Source organism: Carya illinoinensis, chromosome 9, assembly GCF_018687715.1.
Source record: "Carya illinoinensis cultivar Pawnee chromosome 9, C.illinoinensisPawnee_v1, whole genome shotgun sequence".
Taxonomy (NCBI): domain Eukaryota; kingdom Viridiplantae; phylum Streptophyta; class Magnoliopsida; order Fagales; family Juglandaceae; genus Carya; species Carya illinoinensis.
The window spans coordinates 11908353-11930071 of NC_056760.1; the positions used below are offsets into that span (position 1 = coordinate 11908353).

A 21719-nucleotide genomic window follows, 5' to 3' on the forward strand; every position below is an offset into this window, starting at 1 on the left:
AACGTTACATTATATAGTGTGTGGTATAAAGAATTTCATTCTCCACAGAAGTATAAATAGAAGTGTGTAGTATAAATAGAATTTTCCACGAGAGCAACAAACCAAAATCAAATTGAATTTCATTCTCCACAGAAGTTTTGAATCTCATTGGTTGAGCAAACCATTCAGTTTACTTTCGGTTCACATGTGAACATTCCCCCTCCTCTCACAAGAATAGTAAGCGCTTCCTCTTATGTTTCAGTTTCTGGTACCTAAATTCACCGCCTCTGCCTGAACCCATCCTTCCCTCTTTCTTTCTCTCTCTGTCTCTCCAACTCCTTGAGCTTTCGGCCTTCTTCTAAAGTAGTCAACGGAGATGTCGGAGAAATTCTCGGCCACGCTTCGGATCGGAGATCTTAGCGATTTCATCGCACCGTCCCAGGCATGCATAGTGTCTCTTAAGGGCCTTAAGTCCAACGCATCCAAACCTGATAAAGCTGAGGTATTTTCCTCCAATTTTCACAATTTTTAGTCTTCTCTTCGAACTTTTCTTTTTTTACTAATCTAATTTACTTTCGAATGAGTAATTTCTGTTTTTCTTTTTCTTTTTTGGCCTTTTTTGGTTGAATGGATATTGGACTTTAGAGAAGCACGGTATTAATGATTGAGGATTTTCTAAAGTAAACAAGGACTTTTGAAGCTTCTTTTTTAGGTTTGATAATGTATTATTTTTCAGTCTTTGGTGAAGGTTTCAACTTCTAACAAGCAATTACAAGCAGACCCAGTCAAAATTTCACTTAAGGACTGCTTAGCATGCAGGTAATTCATCTTTCTATCTCTCTCATTGGTTTAATATATTTTATTATAGCATTTTTTTGAAGCCTTGAATAAGCTGCCTTACCCAGAGGGCTTACCCTGATTTTGTTGCTTGTAGGCTTGTTTGTTATGTTTCATTTCAATTTATTCAACTATCACAATGATTTTTGTATGTTCACCAATTTTGGGTGGTCATGACTCATCCAAGTGGAATGGTAGAGCTGTTGTTTCTCCTGGAGGGTTTGTGATCTTACCTTGCAGTATTTTTAGAAGGGGTTTTTATAACATTTGCTATTGAATTTAACTGTTGCCACGATTGTACATACTGTAAGAATGAATAAACTTGGCTTAATTTTCTCAACTTCTTTGCCAGACATGTTGGTGATAGTCTTTTAAAAAAAAGTCTTATAAATGTCCAGAAAACCTAATAGTTGGAAAATAGTAAGTAAATTGTGGGCTTGATGAGTATATTTAGGTTCCATGGTGCTAATTCAAAAAATGTAAGGGCCCAATTGCCAACCTGTTCTTACGAGTAATTTTATAACAGGCTCTTGCTTAGAGATTAAGATGCTTTGGATGCCAATATTAGGTCCTTGTATGTGCCACAATATGGGCTGTGGTTACATGAAATAGAATTTGATATCTCTAAGGTAGTAGATTAGTGTGTTTTTGACAGGTTCTCCTCATTCCTCCTAACCCACAGAAAAGTAGAATAAAAATAAAAAGAATTGAAGGCTTAATGTTTATGATTTCATTTCACCATGCAGTGGGTGTGTAACATCAGCCGAGACAGTTATGCTGGAGAAACAAAGTTTGGATGAGTTTCTTTCTAATGTTAAAAAAGGGAAGGCTATCATTATTTCAGTTTCTCCTCAGTCAAGAGCATCCCTTGCAGTTCATTTTGGCATCACTCCTCTACAGGTGAGACTGAAACGCCGTAAAATATTTTTTGTGTGTTTTTCCTGCTTTCCTTGTACCCTTCTCATGGACGAGGGTAAATTTACAAAGTGGGCGATTTCCTTTTTGCTTTGTTGTGTTGAAAGTCTAGTCCTGTTTTCACGTGCATACCAACAGTCACTTCTAACAGCCAAAGTTCTCTTTTCAATTTTCAGGTTTTCAAGAAACTCACAACATTTTTTAAGTCCTTGGGAGTAAAGGCAGTCTTTGATACAAGTTGCAGTCGAGACTTAACTCTTATTGAATCTTGTAACGAATTCATCATGAGGTACAGACAGAGCCAATTGATGGATGATGAAAGACATCAATCATCACTACCCATGATTTCATCAGCTTGTCCAGGTATACATGTCAGCCCTATAACTGTGTCAAAATGATATAGTAAACCACCCCCCCTCGAGACTTGACAAAGTCTAGGACAAAGGCTTCCCAATTCGTCAGAGGGTGATACAACTCATCTGATTGTTCTTATGATGTGTTATGTGAAGTGTTAAGGTCTTCCTATTTGCAGGTTGGATATGCTATGCTGAAAAGCAACTTGGATCCTATATTCTACCTTATATTTCTTCAGTGAAGAGCCCCCAGCAGACAATTGGATCTATTGTTAAGCATCATGTATGCCAAGAATTGGGTCTTAGGTAATATATTGTGTAAAAAGTTATATCATTCCTATATTTAGATAATAATTTTCATTTGAAGCGTATCTGCTTTTGGATTTGTAGTTTTATAAGATTTTGTTCTTTTTTATAAGTTTAAATGTAAGCCTTACTTTAACTATTTTGAGGCTCTCATATCTCTAGGAATAATATAGGCTCGTTATGAAATTTTTTCGTTTAAATTAGGGGGTTATAAGATCAGCGGTAAATGTATTCTTACAGTTTTTTTCGAGTTTCTGATGGAGTAGCATCCAGGCTTGAGCAGATCTAATATCGTAATATTAAGGGGACCATGGAAACTCCCTTTACCGAAGACGATATCTATTTCTCAATATCTCCAACACTTCTGCCCCCATCCTCACCTTAATCAATCTTGGAAAGAGAATAAAGTTGCAAACGCATGTCATTTGCCTAGTTCAATCAATAAAAGTTTTACTTATTAGAAAAAGAAAAAAGAAAAAGAAAATTGCAAACTTATTCTCATATTCATATCCCTCATTGTGTGTTAAGGTTCATAATTTTTCTGCAAGTGTCAAGGAGAGAAATATATGGTCTCTTTTTCTTTTTTTGGAACTAATGTGCTAATGTTTTTTATTCAAACTACATGTGGTTGGATAGTTGTTCTGGATTATGACTCGATTGCTTAATAATTTATTCATCAGGCCAGACAATGTTTACCATGTAACTGTAATGCCCTGTTATGATAAGAAGCTTGAGGCTGCCAGGGAGGACTTTGTATTTCAAGCAGAATCTCAAGGTGAAAGCCATGAAAATGGTCCTAGGTCTACGGAGGTAGACTCTGTATTAACCTCAGGAGAAGTTTTAGAATTGATACAGGTGAGACTATGCACTTTCATTGTCATATATATTCCTAAACAACAGCTATCTATTAAGTCTCTGGGGTGAGTGTTTGCAGTTACAGGCAGTGGATTTTAAAGCTTTAGAAGAATCTCCACTAGATAGAATGTAAGAACAGCATTATCCCTCTAAAGATTCCCTTGTGTCATAGAGTCATTTGCATCTAATTTCTTGTGATTTCCTGCAGGCTGACTAATGTTAATGAAGAAGGGCATCTTTATGGGGTTCAAGGAAGCTCTGGAGGTTATGCAGAAACAATCTTTCGATATGCTGCTAAAACACTCTTTGGTAGAGAAATCGAGGGTCCTCTGGACTTCAGAATTATTAGAAATTCAGATTTCCAAGAAGTGACACTGGAAGTAAGCCCAATCCTGTCGCATTTATTCATATAGCTTCAGGAGTATGGATAGGTCAATGTCAGAAATTAAGCTGTTCAATCACTATTATAAATAACGAAAACATTTTAACAGGACATGGTCTTTAGAATTTGAACAGCTGACTAGTTGGTGCTTTTCAATTGTATGAATCTAGTTTCACTTTGAATTCTCAATGGTCTTGACACTCTCTCTTTTGGAGGCCATATATTTTTGACATTGCTCCAATTGCTTTAGACTTTCTATTTTCTTTAACCGTTCCTGCTTGTTGTGCATCTTTTTATGCCCCACTGGACTACTTCTGCGTAGATGTAAAATTCTTACATGGATCATGTATCTGCATTTTTGTGCTCGTTTTATGTGAGATATGATGCCATTAATGTAGGTCAAGGGGAAAACTGTTCTGAAATTTGCATTGTGCTATGGCTTCCGGAACCTGCAAAACGTTGTCAGGAGAATTAAAAGTGGAAAATGTGATTACCATTTCCTGGAGATAATGGCATGTCCTGCAGGTGTGTTCCTTTTCTCCACTGCCAATTTATTTTCAACACAGTCTGGTTTTAGGCTTAATACTTTTTATCTGATTTTCATATGAAATTTGTTCTTTGATAGGCTGCCTGAATGGTGGAGGTCAAATCAAGCCAAAGCCTGGCCAATCTCCAAAGGAATTAATTCAGTTATTAGAAGCTGCTTATATGGAGAATGTGAGTATTTATTTGGAGTTTTGGAAGTAGTTTAGATTATTTTCTGGTGCTGCTAGACTCTACTTATTGTAAGCCAAGAGTCAAATGTTTTAGTATGTCATAGTTTATTATTTCGTGTCAAATGTTTTAGTATGTCATAGTTTATTATTTAGTGAAACCATCTGCTGTTGTCTCTGATCCTTAACTGTTTGGATTTCATATCCAAGCCTTGTGTGGAAAAAAAAAAAAAAAAAAAAAAAAATCATTGCCTTTGCATACCCAAGATTAGCCAGGTGTTGATTGTTATGTTATCATCACCCCTGAACAACCTTACTGATGTGTGATCACTGCCTAATAACCTTTGGAAGTTGAAAATCTGTAAGCAAGGGGGTGTTTTAGATAATGGTGTCCTAACTGGGATCATTCCCCCTCAAAAATATCTATTGCATTTTGAGCACATAGACATGAGCAATGATGCTTCAGATGCTATGGTGATTAAAGCGCACTTATTAACATTGCTACGTTCCTTAACCACGTGCCATTGTTAATATTATTTTACTTTCATCTTGAAACTTTTCATTTCTTGGTTATGCTTCTATGTTTTTATCTGTTTATACTTCAAAACCATTCAGGTTCGAGTAGCTGATCCTTTCAAGAACCCCCTTGTGAAAAGCTTATATGATGAGTGGCTCGAGAAACCTGGCTCAGAAAAAGCTAAGAGATTTGTGCACACAGAATATCATCCGGTGGTAAAAAGCATTACTTCTCAGTTGCACAATTGGTGAAAACTTTTGTTGCCCCGACTTCTGATTCCTGTATATTGTCGAAACTTCCCAACTTTGTCTCTCCATATGTCGGGTGCCTCAGATTGTGTGCCCATCACTTGTTCTGGGGAGTGCATTCGTGGAGGGATCCAGTTTTGATAGAGAACTGATTTCTTTTTTGCGACAAATTTTTTACTCAGGTATATACTTTGTATTTGAACGTTGTTAGCTAGATAAAAATTATCATGTGCCGATGTAATACACCATCTTTTTTTGTTTTTGTGGCTGTATTTTCCTCATCTTTCCACTTTTCTGTATAGAGGTCCAAATAAAATCGCCTCCATTGATGTATGTTTACGAAGTTATTTGTTCATTTACTCTGGTATCTGAATAAGATTACTTTAACAGGCCAGATAATTATGGTGGCCTGCTTCTGAAATAAAATTGTCGTCCCTCAATGTATCTATATTATTCTAGCAAAGTAAACTGGTAGCAATTGAAATGAGCGCATGCATGTCTTTTGCTATGATGTTATTTAAGGGAATTTTCAATTATCGTTACTTAAATATGCTCTCGAAATCTTGTCCTGCCTTTGTGAATTATCTATCTAAACCACAACAAATTGCCGGCCTGGTATCACATCAAGTTGAATGCTTGCTTATCTGCTGTCCATTTCTTGAGGCCGAAAGAAAGATAGATAAAAGTGCCCTTTAAGGCAGTCATAACTTATGTTTATCGCGAGAATGATGTTTATTCGATGTTGAGAACCGGTATTAGAGTTTAAAGAGACTCTGAGAGTGTTTTTTTTAGATGGAAAAAACGGGAACCAGGGTCCAAAATCAAGCTTTCAGGCTAAACCTTGTAACTGCAAAGTAGTTGCAAAGATATGGTCTTCATTTATTACCGCAAACTATGCGTCCTAACAAAGTCATAATAACGAGGCCGCTTAATCCACCTATGGAAAGCATTTTCAATTGAAGAGCTCACAGTTTTGCTATTTATAAATTTGATATGTCAATGCATTTCTTATTAAAATAATAATAATCAGCTCTCGAGTTTCGACGCAAATAGAAAGAAATAAAGGACAAAACGGTAAAGATGGGATCATCATGCAATAGCTCTCTTAAATGGAAAGAAATAACGGGCTCTAAGATTAGGGGGGTAAATGGAATTTTTAGGCTTCCAACCAAAAACTAGACTTTTTTTTTTTTTTTTAATATCGTAAATAAATTATATTTATCTATACATATTTAGATACCATTTAGATTGAAAAATATTTTCAATCGTGTTATTATTATAATTTTTTTTAAAATTTTTACATAAAATAAAATAAATAATTTAATTTTTTTAAATCTCAAATCAAATTTTTTAAATATTAAAAAAATATATATATTAAAAAATAATATTTTAATAAAATATTTTATTTAACTTACAATTTTTTTTAATGCAAATCCATCTTTTCCCGCTGTCGAAATACCTCAAAATCTCAGTAGCATCTGGATTGTAAAATCACACCGTTGACATTCACATCCATTATTAAAAAGAAAAATATAGTTACAAGTACAATTGTATATTAATCTGTATATTAATATGATATGATTGGTCAAAAAGTAGATTTTTTTTAAAAATAATGTTAATTTAAATTTTAAGTATGAATAAATCAGTATTGGTACATAAATTAATACGCGACTGTGTTTGTATGTAGCAAAACTTTTATTAAAATAAATAAATAATAAAAGTGAGTTATCTGTCGACTGCACGGTGTTATACGGAATAGCAGTATAATTTTTCTTCTCAAAAAAACAAAACGACACACCCGAAGAAGAGGACGAAAAACTTGTCCCGTTGCTGGTGCGACACACACGTAGAGACAATAAATAAGTGGACTATAAAGTCCTAGGTTTCGTCAAACAAAGCCCACTTTGCAGATCTCTCCGTTTCCTTCCTCGCAAAAAAATGGTAAGAATTCTAAATTCATTTACTTTTACATTTCCCGGTTCTCCTTTGTTTCTGGCCTTCGAATCTGTGATTCATTTTGCTTTTATAATCCATTTAATCTGTAATTTACGTTCTGATTTTCGCTTTTCTCGGCATATTGATGTTGTGTTTTCCTTGTTTCTGAATTTGCTGCTGCATATGTTTTTTTATGTCAAGATAACAGAATTGAAAACTTTCCTCCGTGCTTTTCATTATGCCAACAGTGGTCTATATATAGACTTTTTTTACAAGAAAAAATAAAGAATTAAGTTCGTTACATAACAGTAGAGAATAACAGAATACATACAATCTGTAAAAGGTTATTTTAAGTGCTGTGGTTGCTCTGGTGTTGGTGCAGTGCCTCTTTGATGCGCATCTTGATGATCAGTAGAGGCAAATATTTTAAAGCATCCAACTTTGCATGTTAATTCTGTCAAATTTTCTTGTGTTTTTGTTCAGTAGATTTCCTATCACCTATGCTTGAAGAAATGTTTCCTTTTGACTTGTGGAGAAATGTACTTAATCTGTTTCTTCAGAATTTTTTCCCCCTCAAAGTTCCAGTTCTTAGATCTTATCGATAAATAATTATTTTTTGGACGAAATGAAACATTGGGGTTGAGAATCTCTTCAATTTTGGCGCATTACTTTTTAAGTAGAAATCCCTGTCAAAAGATCCCTAATTCAATTAAACTGCATTTAAGTCACTTTTTCAGTGTAAATGCCCATGAAAGTTGAATTGATGCTTGAATCTTGATTTTATCTATTAAGATGTTGTGTTATGTGGTCTCTGATGCTCAATCTAACTGTATAATTCTTGACACAGTTGGTAGTCTCAATGGTTTTTTGTACATGGGTTTTATTCTTGAATGCCCACAGACTAGTTTCTTTGGTTATGTTTTATTTTTAGGGTAATCTGCGTTTGTTTTGGGAAGTTTACAAAGATGTTGTAGTCTATCACTTTCAGTGTGCGGTTCATAATTTGCTACTAAAACATGTATGTCATCGTTTTATGGATTTGACAGACTACTTCAAAGCGCCTTGCAGAGAGGAAAGTGGCAAAGTTTCAGAAGAATGTCACAAAGAGGGGATCAGTTCCAGAAACGTCGACTAAGAAAGGATATGACTACCCAGTCGGTCCCATTGTTCTTGGTTTCTTTGTCTTCGTTGTCATTGGATCATGTATAACTCTAAATTGTTGACACTCTTTTATTACTTATCACATATTTTAGTTACTCTACCTTGACAGAGGTTTCACTCTTTAATATGGTGACAAAAATTTCTTGAATTGCTTTAAACATGAAAATTTGTATCACAACAGCAGTCTGTGTAATATGGTGAGGTTCATCTTCTCTTCCATTGTCATTCTGACAGGATGTGAGCTATAAAACTAATTCACGAGTCCTAGTGTTTATTATTTATGGTGATATTATTTGCACTACGTGGTAGTCTACACAGGTGCAGGAATTCGTTCAATAATTTCTGTAGCTACTGCTAAAAATGCAACATTTTTTTTCATTCACTTCATTCTAAATTCTGGCATACATTGAGGCTACCAGCATATCTCAAGTGATTCGTGCATGCTGGTGCCAAAACTTGCATCAATGAGTGGGGAACAGTTAATTTTGGACCAGGATATACCGAAGCCGTAGTATCAATGTTTAGTACACATGGACATCATAAATCTTCAGTAGAGGTGATTTAAGTTGATGCTTTCTTTAAATAAAAAATTGAACATGCAATTGATACTTGGTTTTCCCCTATCCTTTTGTTGGCAGCTCTCTTTCAGATAATTAGGACAGCTACAAGCGGTGGAATGGCCTGAGAAACTGCAGAAGGTTTGTATAACATGGAGCCATGGACATCTTGGGATGAATGTTGAAACTGCAGAAGGCTTGTATATGTATAACATGGACACCTTGAGATGAATGCCTTGGATGTACTAAGTAGAATACTATGCTAGCAAATGAAGTTAGATTACGTCCTTTTCTAGTAATAAATCAGTAGCTTTCTGCAGTTCATTTATAGTTGTCATTCTGTTCTCTATAGTTTGAATGCATGCTTTAGATAATACTTAATTCTTTCAGTTTTCTTGACGTTCAAAATGTTAGTTACAGAACCCTCTAAATACATACATACATACATATATATATATAGAAGTGTACTCCTTTGCTATAGAGAGAAGAGATAGGGTTTGGATGAAAACTTAAAGATGATGAGAGAACAGAGGCTGGCAGAGAAGAATGATCCGAAATTGAAGGCAATTCCAAACGAATTATCTGTCAATGCTTCAGGTTTTGACATGAAAAATACAGTTACTTTTAGGTTTGAGAACATGCGTTCTCTTCTGCTGCTTGATTGGGAAGTTATGTAATGGGGAGTGATGGGCAATGTCCTGCTTAAATAGATCAACATCATTTATGCCAGTAATATCCCGACATGTTATGGTATATTGAGTAGTGAACAAAAACTTTATGTTCCATACACTGATACAGCAGGAGCTAAAGACAAGATCAATGCTTGAGACAAAACAAATGACTGACATTATCTAGAAAAGTTTATGGTGCATTTGCTTTCCATTTGTGCATTTGCTTTCATCTGATCTACGAGCTGCACGGGCCATGGCACTCCCTGTGTCGACATTCTGGCAACAATCAGAACTTTTGGACATCTTCCTCATACGAGGGTCAAAACCAATCTCCACGCGGGTTTCGGATAGAAAATCATCATCCGGAGAATCATAGCCCATTGCCTCACATTCCTGCAAAATATGAAATCCTCAATTTAGCATGTTTTGCAATCGCCCTAGGGGCCAAGAAATTACAAGTCTCATAAGAGTTGCTCTTAGAGAACAAAGACAAGAACTATAAAGTATGCCATACAAATTTGTGAGATTGGATATTGCCGAAATTTTGCTTCACACCGACACCATAATTAAGATTGGGAAAAGGAATACAGGATCGCCACATGCATACCTTGGATTTTGACAAGGCATAATAGGGTGTTAAGCAAGGATTTAAATCCTTGAGAAACATGTCATCGGGACTTTGAGGGGTTGTTGGATCACCAGAGCTGAACTCCTGCAAAATTTTCCAACAGATTATCATTGAAATTATTGCTACAGGGAAAAACCATTCTAGGGTCAATGCCTATTTCTCTTTGCTACAACTAGGCTTATTGCTATTTTAAAATTAGAACTTATCCTGAACAACTAGCCAGTTGTAGCAAAATATATCAACCAAAGCTATCGCTAGTAGTTTCAGTGATACATTCTATTAAAGTAAGCATACCAAAGAATTTGAGGCATGTTCATCATTATATCTTGGTGTCCTTGGCGAACTTCCCTGACAATGGAAACGTGCCCGCTCTGAATGTTTATCTGCCTTCACCTGCTCAAAAGGAAAATACTATCTATTAAGATTGAAAAGTTTCTGAAACTTTTAAACGGAAGTAAATATTCAGGGTAACACCAGTAAGCATAATTTCTTGTTACTTGAGTCCATACTCAACTTACCCAACAGATATGGCTAGCCCTTCATGTTAGATGGAAATCGCCCGCGTACTAATTATCGGTCAATCAATTGAAGTACTAGAATTAATTAACATCATTTTCTATATACCAAACTAGGCAAGTTAAAAAGTTTCCACCACAATCCGGAATTCATTCTATTATTACTTTCACAATTGTCTTAGAAGTTCACGTTGCACACGGTTTAGTTTAGCACTAGGACAAAAAACAAAAGAATTAGATCATTAGAACTTCAACTGTGAACCCGCCTTTTTTAAACTAGGAAAAGTGAACCTTAAGAAAAACTTTCCTTGACCCAATCTATCACAACTTATAATTTTAGATGGAATTTTGTTCCTATTTAACTATCATTTAATCTTTTATTCTGTTACTATATGAAAATTAAACAACATATTCAATTAAGTTAAAAGTATTAAATGAAAAAATAACATATCTTGATGTTAGTAATTTTCGTTTGAATTTAGTAACCATCTTTTTTAGTTTTCTTAACGCATGCCGTTTTAGTTATATATAATATAATTATTTTAGCGCATTGCGCGGATTTGTCACTAGTCTAAATAACTCAAATGTACATCTATAAGGAATAGAAAACAACTGCTGAACCTTTTGGTTAAAGAAGTTTTAAGATCGGAGACATCTTAGTAGGCAGAGTGTGGGGGATAAGCTGCTGTATTGTTATAGCAAGAATTAAAGGTTGAATCATGTTAAGTATTTTCACTAATTACTCTTCAGCTTATGCAACGCAATTGTTTGAAAGATCTCATCATGCATGGAACTAAACATGTTCAAAAACCAATCACATTAATTTGACATTGAATGATTAGAAGATAGGATGTCAATTTCATACCTCAGCGAGATCCTCTGCGAGGCATTGTAGCTGGCCTGTGAGAGAAGTGACCTGCCTTTGGAGAGTCGGGATGAGTTGTTTCGCTTGTTTCAACTCTGACCCTTGTTTCTCCAAAAGCTCTTGAAGCTGAGAATTCATAACATCTGGGAATAGTATTGCACTCTTCAATGACTTAATTTCTTCCCTTTGATTCAAGCATAAATCCTTCAATTTCTCAATCTGCAAATCCCATATAAACAGACTTAAAATGCATGAGTTGTTTGCTTTCTAAGTAACTAATGAGTTCGTAAATCATTATTTTTCAAAGGAATGTACACTACCAAATAAGCACCGCATTGTAAGAATTAGGGGTGAGTTCGGTCCGGTCCGGTCCGGTCTGGGGAAGTTTTGTGGACCGGACCGGACCTATTCGGTCCAGGGTTTTCCCACCCTGGACCGGACCGAACTCCATCAAGACCGGTCCGGTCCGGTCCTATTCGGTCCGGTCCGGTCGGTCCATTCGGTCCAAGGTTGACTTTTTTTTTTTCTTTTTTTTTTTTTTTTTTTTTTTTATCTAATGACATTTTTTTAAATATTTATATAATTATATTGTAATATATTTAATATATATACATATAGTATTATATATATATTAGTAATATGCTAATACTATTAGTCTATTAGTAATAATACTATAACTAATAAATATATGTAATAATAACTATACTATAACTAATAACTATATGTAATAATAGTAATAGTGATAACTATATATTTATATAATATGCTAATATTTAATGACATTTTTTTTAATATTTATGTAATTATATTGTAATATATTTAATATATATACATATAGTATACTATTATATATATTAGTAATATGCTAATACTATTATATAAATAATATTTATTTTTTTTTTATTTCTATTCGGTCCGGTCCGGGGTGAAAAACTCCCGGACCGGGACCGGACCGAATCTTTTCGATCCCTTAAAAATGGGACCGGACCGGACCGGACCGAATTGGGTCCGGTCCGGTCCGGTCCAAACAGTGCCGGTCCGGTCGGTTTTGCCGGTCCGGACCGGCCGATGCTCACCCCTAGTAAGAATGTTGGATATAATGAAGGTATTATTTCATGGGTAGGGAAATTATGGGGAAAATACGTGGTTTTGGAAACAATCCCCTTAATTTGCGGGGCTAACTAATGTTTGTCCTAGTCAAATGTCATATCTCAGGCTCTAGAAACAAAATTTTGAAAATTTAAGACTAAAAAAAAAAACTATGGTTCGATTCCTTGAAAATTTGACAGGGTAACGGTTATAAATTTATATATCCTTTATACTTTAATGGTCATTTAGTTAGCAAAAACACAAACTTTAGCTTTCATTTTCCTGTTAAACGAGTAATAAAAATGAATTGTACAAAATATCAATGTTCAAAATCGCAATCAGACAAATTTCGAAATCAAAGTCACCATTAAAGTGGAAAATGGGAAAAGACCCACTGACCTCTCTGTTCTTGTTCTGAAGCATGAGTTTGAGCTCAGCGATCTCAATCTCCTGCTCCTTGTTCAAACACAGAAGCTCTCTCTCGCTCCTCAGCACCATCGCCAAAGTCCTCGTGTTTCCCTTTACCTCCGTCAACGCCTTCACCTCCTTCTTTTTCTCAAATGACGTCGCTCCCTTCCCACTCCCATTCTCATTCCCGAACAGTTTCTTATGCAGCCCCGAGAAGCTGGCCCCCTTCCTAGCGGTCTTCTTCAGGTCCTCGGCGATTGCGTCCGATGGAATAACCAACACCGTCCTGTTCACCGCCCTAGATTTCGACGAAGTGGAAGACTTCTTTTCCATAAATTTCTTCACCATGGTGGCCAAGCCCGGGTTGGATGGCTTGGATTTGGTGCGAGAAAGATCGGAAGGCTTGGACTTGACGAGTGCACGGGAGGAAGAGGAGTGAGGACGCAAAGGAGATTTGAGCTTGTTGAGCTCAATGGAGGAGGAGGGGTCTGAGAAGTGAGAGGAAGAAGTGGAGGATCGAGAGTCATAAGTGCTGTAGCGAGAGTGGGGTCTGAGGGAGGCCATTTTTGAGGTCGGAGAGATCTGAAAATAATGATTTAGCAGAGAGAGAGAGAGAGAGAGAGAGAGAGACGAGAGACGTGAGTGTGGTTAAGGGGTTTCCGAGGAAGATGAACAGAGAATAGAAAGTCGGATTTTTGAAAGGATTTAGTACACGTGTCAGGCACTGAGTTCGTACCATTTTGGCGCTCGACCTAATTCAAATTTTCGCATGATGCGCGCTGTTTGCCTTCACGCTCACTAATAACTGATCCCTCGCGATACTACATGTCTACAACCATGCTTGTATCATTTAATTTAATTATTATAATTTTTTAAAATATTTACATAAAATAAAATAAATAATTTAAGTTTTTTAAATTTGAAAACAAAAATAATATTAAAATATATATTATAATAATATTTTATTCAAATTTTAATTTTAATTTCAATACTTCTCATCTCATTTTATCTGTAAAAACAAATGAGACATTAAATTACAAAAAAATCTATTTATCATTATTTTTTTATCATCCCATAATGTGACATAAAATAATAAGTTTACAAGTGTATTTTTTTCTATCTTTATTGGTTCTTATATAATTTTGGTATTTCTCTGTCGGAATTAGGGTTTTTTCTTAATAAATTTGAAAAATGATCACTCTTGGACATGTGGCCCAAACTTTTCTTTAAAAAAAAAAAGTCTCCAATTATCTAATGTTATATTATGAAATAATGAGAAAATGAATGATGAGTAGCATTAATTAATTCACTACAAGAATTTTGCCTTTATGCGTCACTTGAAATAGACGCAAAAAGTCCAAAACTATAATGCAAATAATTGTTTCCATCCGTGTGTCATCGACGCAAGGGAGACGATAATACTCACTCTCAAAAGTACTTTAGCATCCAAGGTAAATAACGTTGCAAAAACAAGACTATTTGCGTTATAGTACAGTGACGCAAAAAATAGAGTTTTGGATCGCAAATAACGTTGAATACAGTGACAAAAGTATTTATTTGCGACAATATGATGATGTCATAAAAATATATACTGTAAAAAAAATTCTCATTCCCGACACATGTATGTGGTCGCAAAAGTAATTTAGAGCAGCAATACATAGTCATTTGCAACTATGTAGGTTGTCGCAAATATGAGAGAGAGCAACAAAAAGCATAACATTATTTGCGTCAAGAGATTTGGCGTCACATGATTTGGACAGTAAAGAGGTAAATGGTTGACGTTATGCTTTTCAACGATCACAAAAGGGCAACTTGGATACCCATTTCAGTTGGGCAGGGGTGCCCACTCTTTGCTCCAAAAGGTATTTCAAGGCCTGTTGATCAGTTCGGGCCTTGAAATGTTGCCCAACCAAATAATGTCTCAACTTCCTTATGGTTATCACTAAGGCCACAACTCCTTCTCGTAAGTAAGTAGATAGCATAAGACTTCTCCCCTGTAAACCTTGACTTGACTTAGATAAGCAATCGGCCGGCCTTCTTGCATTAACACAGCTCCCAACCCTTCACTTGATGCATCACATTCTACCACAAAATTCTTAGTAAAATCAGGTAATTTTAAAACTGGAGGACTAACCATAGTTTATTTCAATTTGTCAAAGGCTGCTTGAGCCTTGCTAGACCACACAAAAGAATTCTTCTTGAGTAAAGCTGTTAGGGGTACTGCTATAGCACCATAACTTTGCACAAACTTTCTGTAATACGTAGTGAGATCCAAAAATCCCCTTAAAGCTTTCAAATTTCTGGGCAGTGGCCAAGTCTGCATTGTTGTAATCTTGTGGGGGTCAACTTTAACACCATCTTTAGAGATCAAATGACCAAGATATTCCACCTTACTACAACCAAAAACACACTTTGACTATTTTGCAAACAACTGATGAGACCTTAATGTATCCAATACAATCTGCAAATGTTGTAAATGGTCTTCCAATGACTTGCTACAAACTAATATGTCATAAAAAAAAAAAAAAAAAAACCAAGACAAACTTTCTTAAATAGGGTCGAAATATCTCATTAATCAATCCTTGGAACGTGGAGGGGGCATTGGTAAGCCCAAAGGGCATTAGCAAAAACTCATAGTGACCCTCATGGGTTCTAAAAGTTGTCTTGTGTATGTCCCTGACTCACTAAAAAATGAGTAGCACTAAAGCTATCCCAAGTGCAGGAGGATGTTGTGTAATAATTAGGAATAAATTCCTAAATCGTCTCCTCAGGAAAAGTTACTTAAAAATCAAACTCGTTGAAAAAGGTGAAAAACTTCACAAAGAGAAAATAAAATAATAGTATGTGCAATGGATGGAAAATGGTACTAGTTATGGACTAGATTCATGTTTTTAGATTTTGATTGTCGGATTGGAATGTAAAGGACTAATAGATTAAACTCAGAAATTAATAAAACTAAATTAAGAATTAAACTAAATTAAAAAGTAATTGACAAAACATGCACTGAAAATTGAAAAGCCCCAAAATCATTGTTCTAGGGTTCATCATTGTATTCAAATCACAAATTCTCAAATTAAACCACCGTAATTGTAATCACTATTAAAATGAAAACTTAACAAAACAATAAAAATAAATAACATGAATTAAATGAATAACAAATAAATTACTCAAACGTCTAAATCAAAATTCTCCAAAATAATTCAGAAACTTAAAACTGAAATAAAATGTAAGTAGGGAATTGAAAAGATCAAACCAATTGAATGGAGATGAAAATTCGAAGCGGTGAAGGAGGCTGAGTTGCAGTGGCAATTGGACCCCTCAAGGAGTTCTTCAATCTGCTGCAGTGTGTGTGAATGATCCAGTGGAAATTGTGTAGCTGCGTGAATGATAGATTGTATGAATCCTCCTCTCCGAATCTGAATAAAAATCAAAGGAAAAATAAATTCTAAGTGTTTCTATAATCAAAACAGAGTTTTCCAAGCCAAAGGTCCGCCCTAAGATGTAAAAAAAAAAACATATATATATATATATACTCTGACGGCGGAATAAACCCTGATCTGTAAAAATACGATATTCGCTCAAGCGGAGTGTCGAGCGAATATCGAGCGTTCGACTTTGCCCGAATTCGCTCGACGGCCAGAAGCTGCTGCTCGAGCGATATGTACCATAATCCATATTAATCAACAGTTGATAAAATTAGAGTAGAAATTCATGCTTTTAATAAATTAAAATCACAATTTTGATTTATTCATTTTTTCATATAAAACTAATGATAAAGTAATGAAAGAATTAATATATATTAGTTCCAAAAGTATTTAAAATGCAATAATTCAGCTCAATCACACCCCCCAACTAGCATTTTGCTAATCCTTGAGCAAAATAGTGAAAATTAATTGAGATGAATATTACATAAAGATCGAAATTCAAACAAAAACAATCAAACACAATTCTAAATTCTCACAAAAGTGACACGTTACTACTCAACTCCCAAGGGTTATACCCACCAAGACTATCTCAATAATCTTTCACATAGAATTACGGCAAATGTCTCAGAACTCAAATGTGTGTGTGGAGCTAGACCGGTTGTGTGTTCCTCATTACTAGTCATGATTTGCTATAGGATTTTTCAACTTTAAGATTAATCATTGCTGATTCTAACTACCTCAAAGCCCAAGGGACTAGCAGTTTTCACACCAGCTCTGTTTTTAAAAGTTGGACACTCAACTCCCAAAGTTTTGGGTAACTGTTTCTAGCCCTTTTTACTTAGGAAAGTTCACTAAGTCGCCTTTATTCCTTTTCTCTCTCTTTTTTTTCTTCTTTTCTTTTCAAATTCTTTTTTCTTTTCTTTTCTTTTTTTTTTTTGCATGGCTCGGTAGTCCTGCAGTTTACTTCTCCAGTGTTAAATCAATGAATGGTAAATAAGGAACACTACAAGCGTAAGCATGTGCAAAATGTCCTTCAAAATTTACCTTTCGTTCTACAAAAATTTTATCAAGTTTCATCTCAATAAGCATAACATCCCGGTGTTTCAAGCCACATATCAACAAAATATAATGCATGAAAAATCATGCTCTATGTTTTAAGCTTGAAAATAAATCTTCACAAATGACCTGCTCAACTACTCCACCAAGATGCTCAAATTTCGCAAATCTTATTTTTTTATTTTTTATATATACTTTTTTTTAAACTGTGCACACATGCTACACTAGTGAGAGACATAGTCCTCAATGAGTCGAACGAAAGAAAAGAAAGTGCACAGAACTAAGCAAGCAAAACAAACAATCAACATGAAATATAAAATCAAAGCAAAAGAACAAATAAAAATAAAGCAAGTAAAGAAAAATGTAAAGAAGGAGAAGCAAATCAAAACACTTCCCTGGGGTCTTATACAAGCAAGATCTCTTCATTTGGATCAAAGACCTTCAGAAATGACTTTAGACGTTGTCCGTTGACAGTGAAGTTATTACCATTCTTCGGATTGACAATGTCTACCGTACCATGAGGATGAACGGTCTTTACAATGTACGGCCCATTCCATTGGGATTTCAACTTTCTAGGAAAAATGTGCAAGCAAGAGTTGTAAAAAAGAACTTCCTGGCCAAGTGTGAAATGCTTTGGATGAATTTTCTGATTATGCAGAATTTTCATGCGTTCCTTTGCAAGCTGAGCGTTGTCATAAGCATTTCGACGAGTTTCATCCAATTCATTGATCTGCAATTTTCTCAACCCTGAAGCTTCATCAAGTGACATGTTAACATGTTTTATGGCCCAAAGAGCTCGATGCTGAATATCAACAAGTAAATGACAAGTTTTACCATAAACTAATCGATAAGGAGACATCCCTAGATTTGTTTTAAAAGCTGTCCTATAAGCCCACAAAGCATCAAGAAGTTTAACCGACCAATCTTTCCTATTAGGCTTGATGGTTTTCTCTAAAATAATTTTTATCTCTCTGTTTGCCAATTCAGCGTGCCCATTTGTTTGAGGGTGATAAGGGGTAGAAACTCTGTGTGTGATACCATATTTCTTCACAAGTGTAGAAAATAGTTTATTGCAAAAATGAGAACCCCCATCACTTATAATAACTTTTGGCATGCCAAAACGAGCAAACAAAGATTGCAAAAATTTCAGGACAACATGATGGTCATTTGTTTTGCAAGCAATGGCCTCCACCTATTTTGAAACATAATCCACAGCCAAAAGAAAATATGTGTTTCCAAAAGAAACTGGAAAATGTCCTATGAAGTCTATTCCCCAACAATCAAAAATTTCTAAAGTCAGAATAGGGGAAAGAGGCATAATGTCTATTTTGCTAATGGATCCCAATTTTTGACAAGGCTCACAAGCCTTGCAAAAATTATAAGCATATTTAAACATGGAAGGCCAGTACAAACCGCTTTGCAAAATTTTTGAAACTGTTTTCTTTGCTGAAAAATGATCACCACATGCACCCATATGACAAAATCTCAAAACTGAAGAAAACTCATCATCAAGAATGTATTTTCGAATCAATTGGTCCGAACAATATTTAAAAAGATATGGATCATCAAAATAAAAGTGTCGTACCTCAGAGAGAAACCGACGCTTATCTTGGGTGGACCATTCAGAAGGCATTCGCTCAGTCACCAGATAATTGACTATGTCAGCATACCAGGGAGCTCTATCAACCATAAATAGCTGCTCATCCGGGAAACTACCATCAAGAGGAAGGTTGGCATTTGAAAAAGGAGATGATGACAATCTAGAGAGGTGGTCAGCCACCACGTTTTCAACTCATTTCTTGTCCTTAATGTTGATGTTGAACTCTTGAAATAATAGAATCCAGCGAATCAAGCGTGGCTTTGCATCTTTCTTAGCCAACAAATACTTAAGAGCAGAGTGGTCAGTGAAAATAGTAACAAGAGAACTAAGAATATAAGTCCGAAATTTATCAAGTGTAAAAACCACTGCAAGCAATTCTTTTTCAGTAGTGGTATAATTTTTCTAGGCATCATTCAAGATTCTACTAGCATAATAAATCACAAATGGCCTCTTATCCACCCGCTGCCCCAAAACAGCTCCTAAGGCATAGTCACTAGCATATGTCATAATCTCAAAGGGAAGGTCCCACTGTGGAGGTTGCACAATAGGTGCAGTGGTAAGCAACTTTTTCAGGGTATCAAAAGCTTTTTGGCACTCATCAGTCCAAACAAATTCAATATCATTTTGTAAAAGAGTGCACAAAGGTTTTGCAATAGAACTAAACCCTTGAATAAACCGCCTATAAAAGCCAGCATGACCAAGAAAAGAACGAATATCCCTAACCGTCCTAGGAATAGGAAGTTTAGATATTAATTCAATCTTTGCCTTGTCAACTTTTATACCCTCAGAAGAAACAATATGCCCCAATACAATGTCCTGAGTGACCATAAATTGGCATTTCTCCCAATTAAGTAAAAGATTTTTTTCCTCACATCTCTGAAGAATACGTGCCAAATTATGCAAACAACTCTCAAAGGATTTTCCAAAAACAGAGAAATCATTCATGAATATTTCACAAATATCATCAATCATGTCAGAAAAAATACTCATCATGCATCTCTGAAAAGTAGCTGGAGCATTACAAAAAGGCATTCTAGTAAAAGCAAAAGTGCCAAAAGGACAGGTGAAAGTGGTTTTCTCCTGATCCTCAGGCGCTACAACAATTTGATAATAACCAGAATAGCCATCCAAGAAATAATAATATGCATTACCAGCTACCCTTTCCAAAATTTGATCCAAAAATGGTAAAGGAAAATGATCCTTCCTACTGGCTGAATTAAGTTTTCTATAATCAATGCACATTCTCCAACCAGTAACCATTCTAGTTGGAATCAACTCATTTTTATCATTTTTTATGACAGTTAAACAAGATTTTTTTGGTACCACTTGAGTTGGACTTACCTACTTACTATCTGAAATAGGGTAAATGATACCTACTGCGAGTAGCTTAAGCACTTTCTCTTTCACAACTTCCTTCATGGTAGGATTGAGCCTACATTGAGCATCACGAACTGATCTAGCATCATCTTCAAGATGGATTCTGTGGGTTCATACAGCGGCATCAATGCCTTTGATGTCAGCTATTGTCCAACCAATTGCACCTCGATGCTTCCTTAATACTTAATCAACTGTGCTTCATCTTTCTGATTTAGCTTTGAGGAAATCACCACTGGAAAAGTGCCTTCTTCAGGACCAAGAAACACATACTTTAAATCTTGAGGAAGTGGTTTCAGCTCCAACTGGGGAACTTCTTCCTTTAAAGATTTAAGCATGTCTGGTGGTGGTAGAGCTTCAAACTGGGGTTTCCATCTTACTCCCGCAAATTGTACTTCAAGTGGTAAAGAAGAATCTGCAAAACAATAAAAAAAAATCAAAGTCATCTTCATTGATATGATCAATTTTCTCATTAAGTAAAAATTCAGGTGTCTGAAAAATATAATCATCATCAGATAAGGGAGAAGTTGAGCAAATAAAATCTGTTGGTGTCAAACTCTCCATAGCATTCAAATCACTTGTGCCATCAAAATGTGCTGGCATCTTGCAAGCGTTGAAAACGTTCAACTCAAGTGCCATGTTCCCAAAGGTAAGCTTCAAAACTCCACTTCTGCAATTGATCAAAGCATTTGATGTAGCTAGAAATGGTCTTCCTAGGATGACAGGAGCTTGGTAAATAGTGGAGACCGGCTGCTGCATGTCAAGAACTACAAAATCTACTGGATAGTAGAATTTGTCCACCTGGACCAACACGTCCTCTACAATACCCCTCGGTACCTTAACTGATCTGTTAGCCAACTGTAGCATGATGGAAGTCTTTTTCAGCTCACCCAATCCCAACTGCTCATATACTGAGAATGGTAGCAAGTTCACACTACTCTCCAAATCAAGTAAAGCTCTCCCAATGCGTGATTCACCAATCATAATGGAAATGTTGGGAGAGCCGGGATCTCCAAACTTATGAGGAGTCTCGCTCAATATCAATGCACTAACTTGCTCCGTTAGGAAAACTTTCTTCTTCACATTCAGCTTCCTCTTCACTGTGCACAAGTCCTTCAAAAATTTTGCATATGAAGGCACTTGTTTTATGGCATCCAAGAGTGGAATATTGATTTTCACTTGCTCGAAAATCTCTTGAATCTCCGTGTGATACTTGTTCTTTTGGCCAGCTGTCAATCTCTGAGGATAGGGAACCACAGGTTGGTATCCCTTACTAGTCTCAACATCTGCACTCACAGGCTTCTTCAGCTCTGGTCTCACTACCTCTGGT

The 21719-nt window shown here is 35.7% G+C and overlaps 3 protein-coding genes across 4 annotated transcripts; 2 read left to right on the top strand and 1 right to left on the bottom strand.

Moving 5' to 3' along the window:
• The first annotated feature begins 112 nt into the window (after positions 1-112).
• Positions 113-5526, top strand: LOC122277304 (protein NAR1-like). Of its 2 annotated transcripts, none has more exons than XM_043087256.1 (11): positions 113-481; positions 716-798; positions 1563-1716; positions 1908-2094; positions 2264-2390; positions 3071-3245; positions 3325-3374; positions 3454-3625; positions 4026-4152; positions 4253-4344; positions 4956-5526. In XM_043087256.1, exons 1-11 carry the CDS (start codon positions 356-358, stop codon positions 5106-5108), a joined length of 1446 nt encoding a protein of 481 aa, XP_042943190.1. In that variant the 5' UTR covers positions 113-355; the 3' UTR covers positions 5109-5526. The 2 variants fall into 2 exon arrangements, with proteins under 2 accessions (XP_042943190.1, XP_042943191.1); XM_043087257.1 differs by having other exon boundaries at positions 728-798.
• Positions 5527-6885: 1359 nt separating this feature from the next.
• LOC122277693 (stress-associated endoplasmic reticulum protein 2-like) lies at positions 6886-9082 on the top strand. The gene is made up of 3 exons (XM_043087784.1): positions 6886-7046; positions 8087-8243; positions 8840-9082. Exons 1-3 carry the CDS (start codon positions 7044-7046, stop codon positions 8884-8886), a joined length of 207 nt encoding a protein of 68 aa, XP_042943718.1. The 5' UTR covers positions 6886-7043; the 3' UTR covers positions 8887-9082.
• A 360-nt stretch (positions 9083-9442) lies between these two features.
• On the bottom strand, positions 9443-13617 carry LOC122277692. Its single transcript, XM_043087783.1, has 5 exons — positions 12926-13617; positions 11438-11656; positions 10352-10450; positions 10037-10141; positions 9443-9822 (listed from the first exon to the last, which is right to left on the bottom strand). The coding sequence occupies exons 1-5, from the start codon at positions 13496-13498 to the stop codon at positions 9610-9612; spliced, it is 1209 nt and encodes a 402-aa protein (XP_042943717.1). The 5' UTR covers positions 13499-13617; the 3' UTR covers positions 9443-9609.
• Between the last annotated feature and the right edge of the window lie 8102 nt (positions 13618-21719).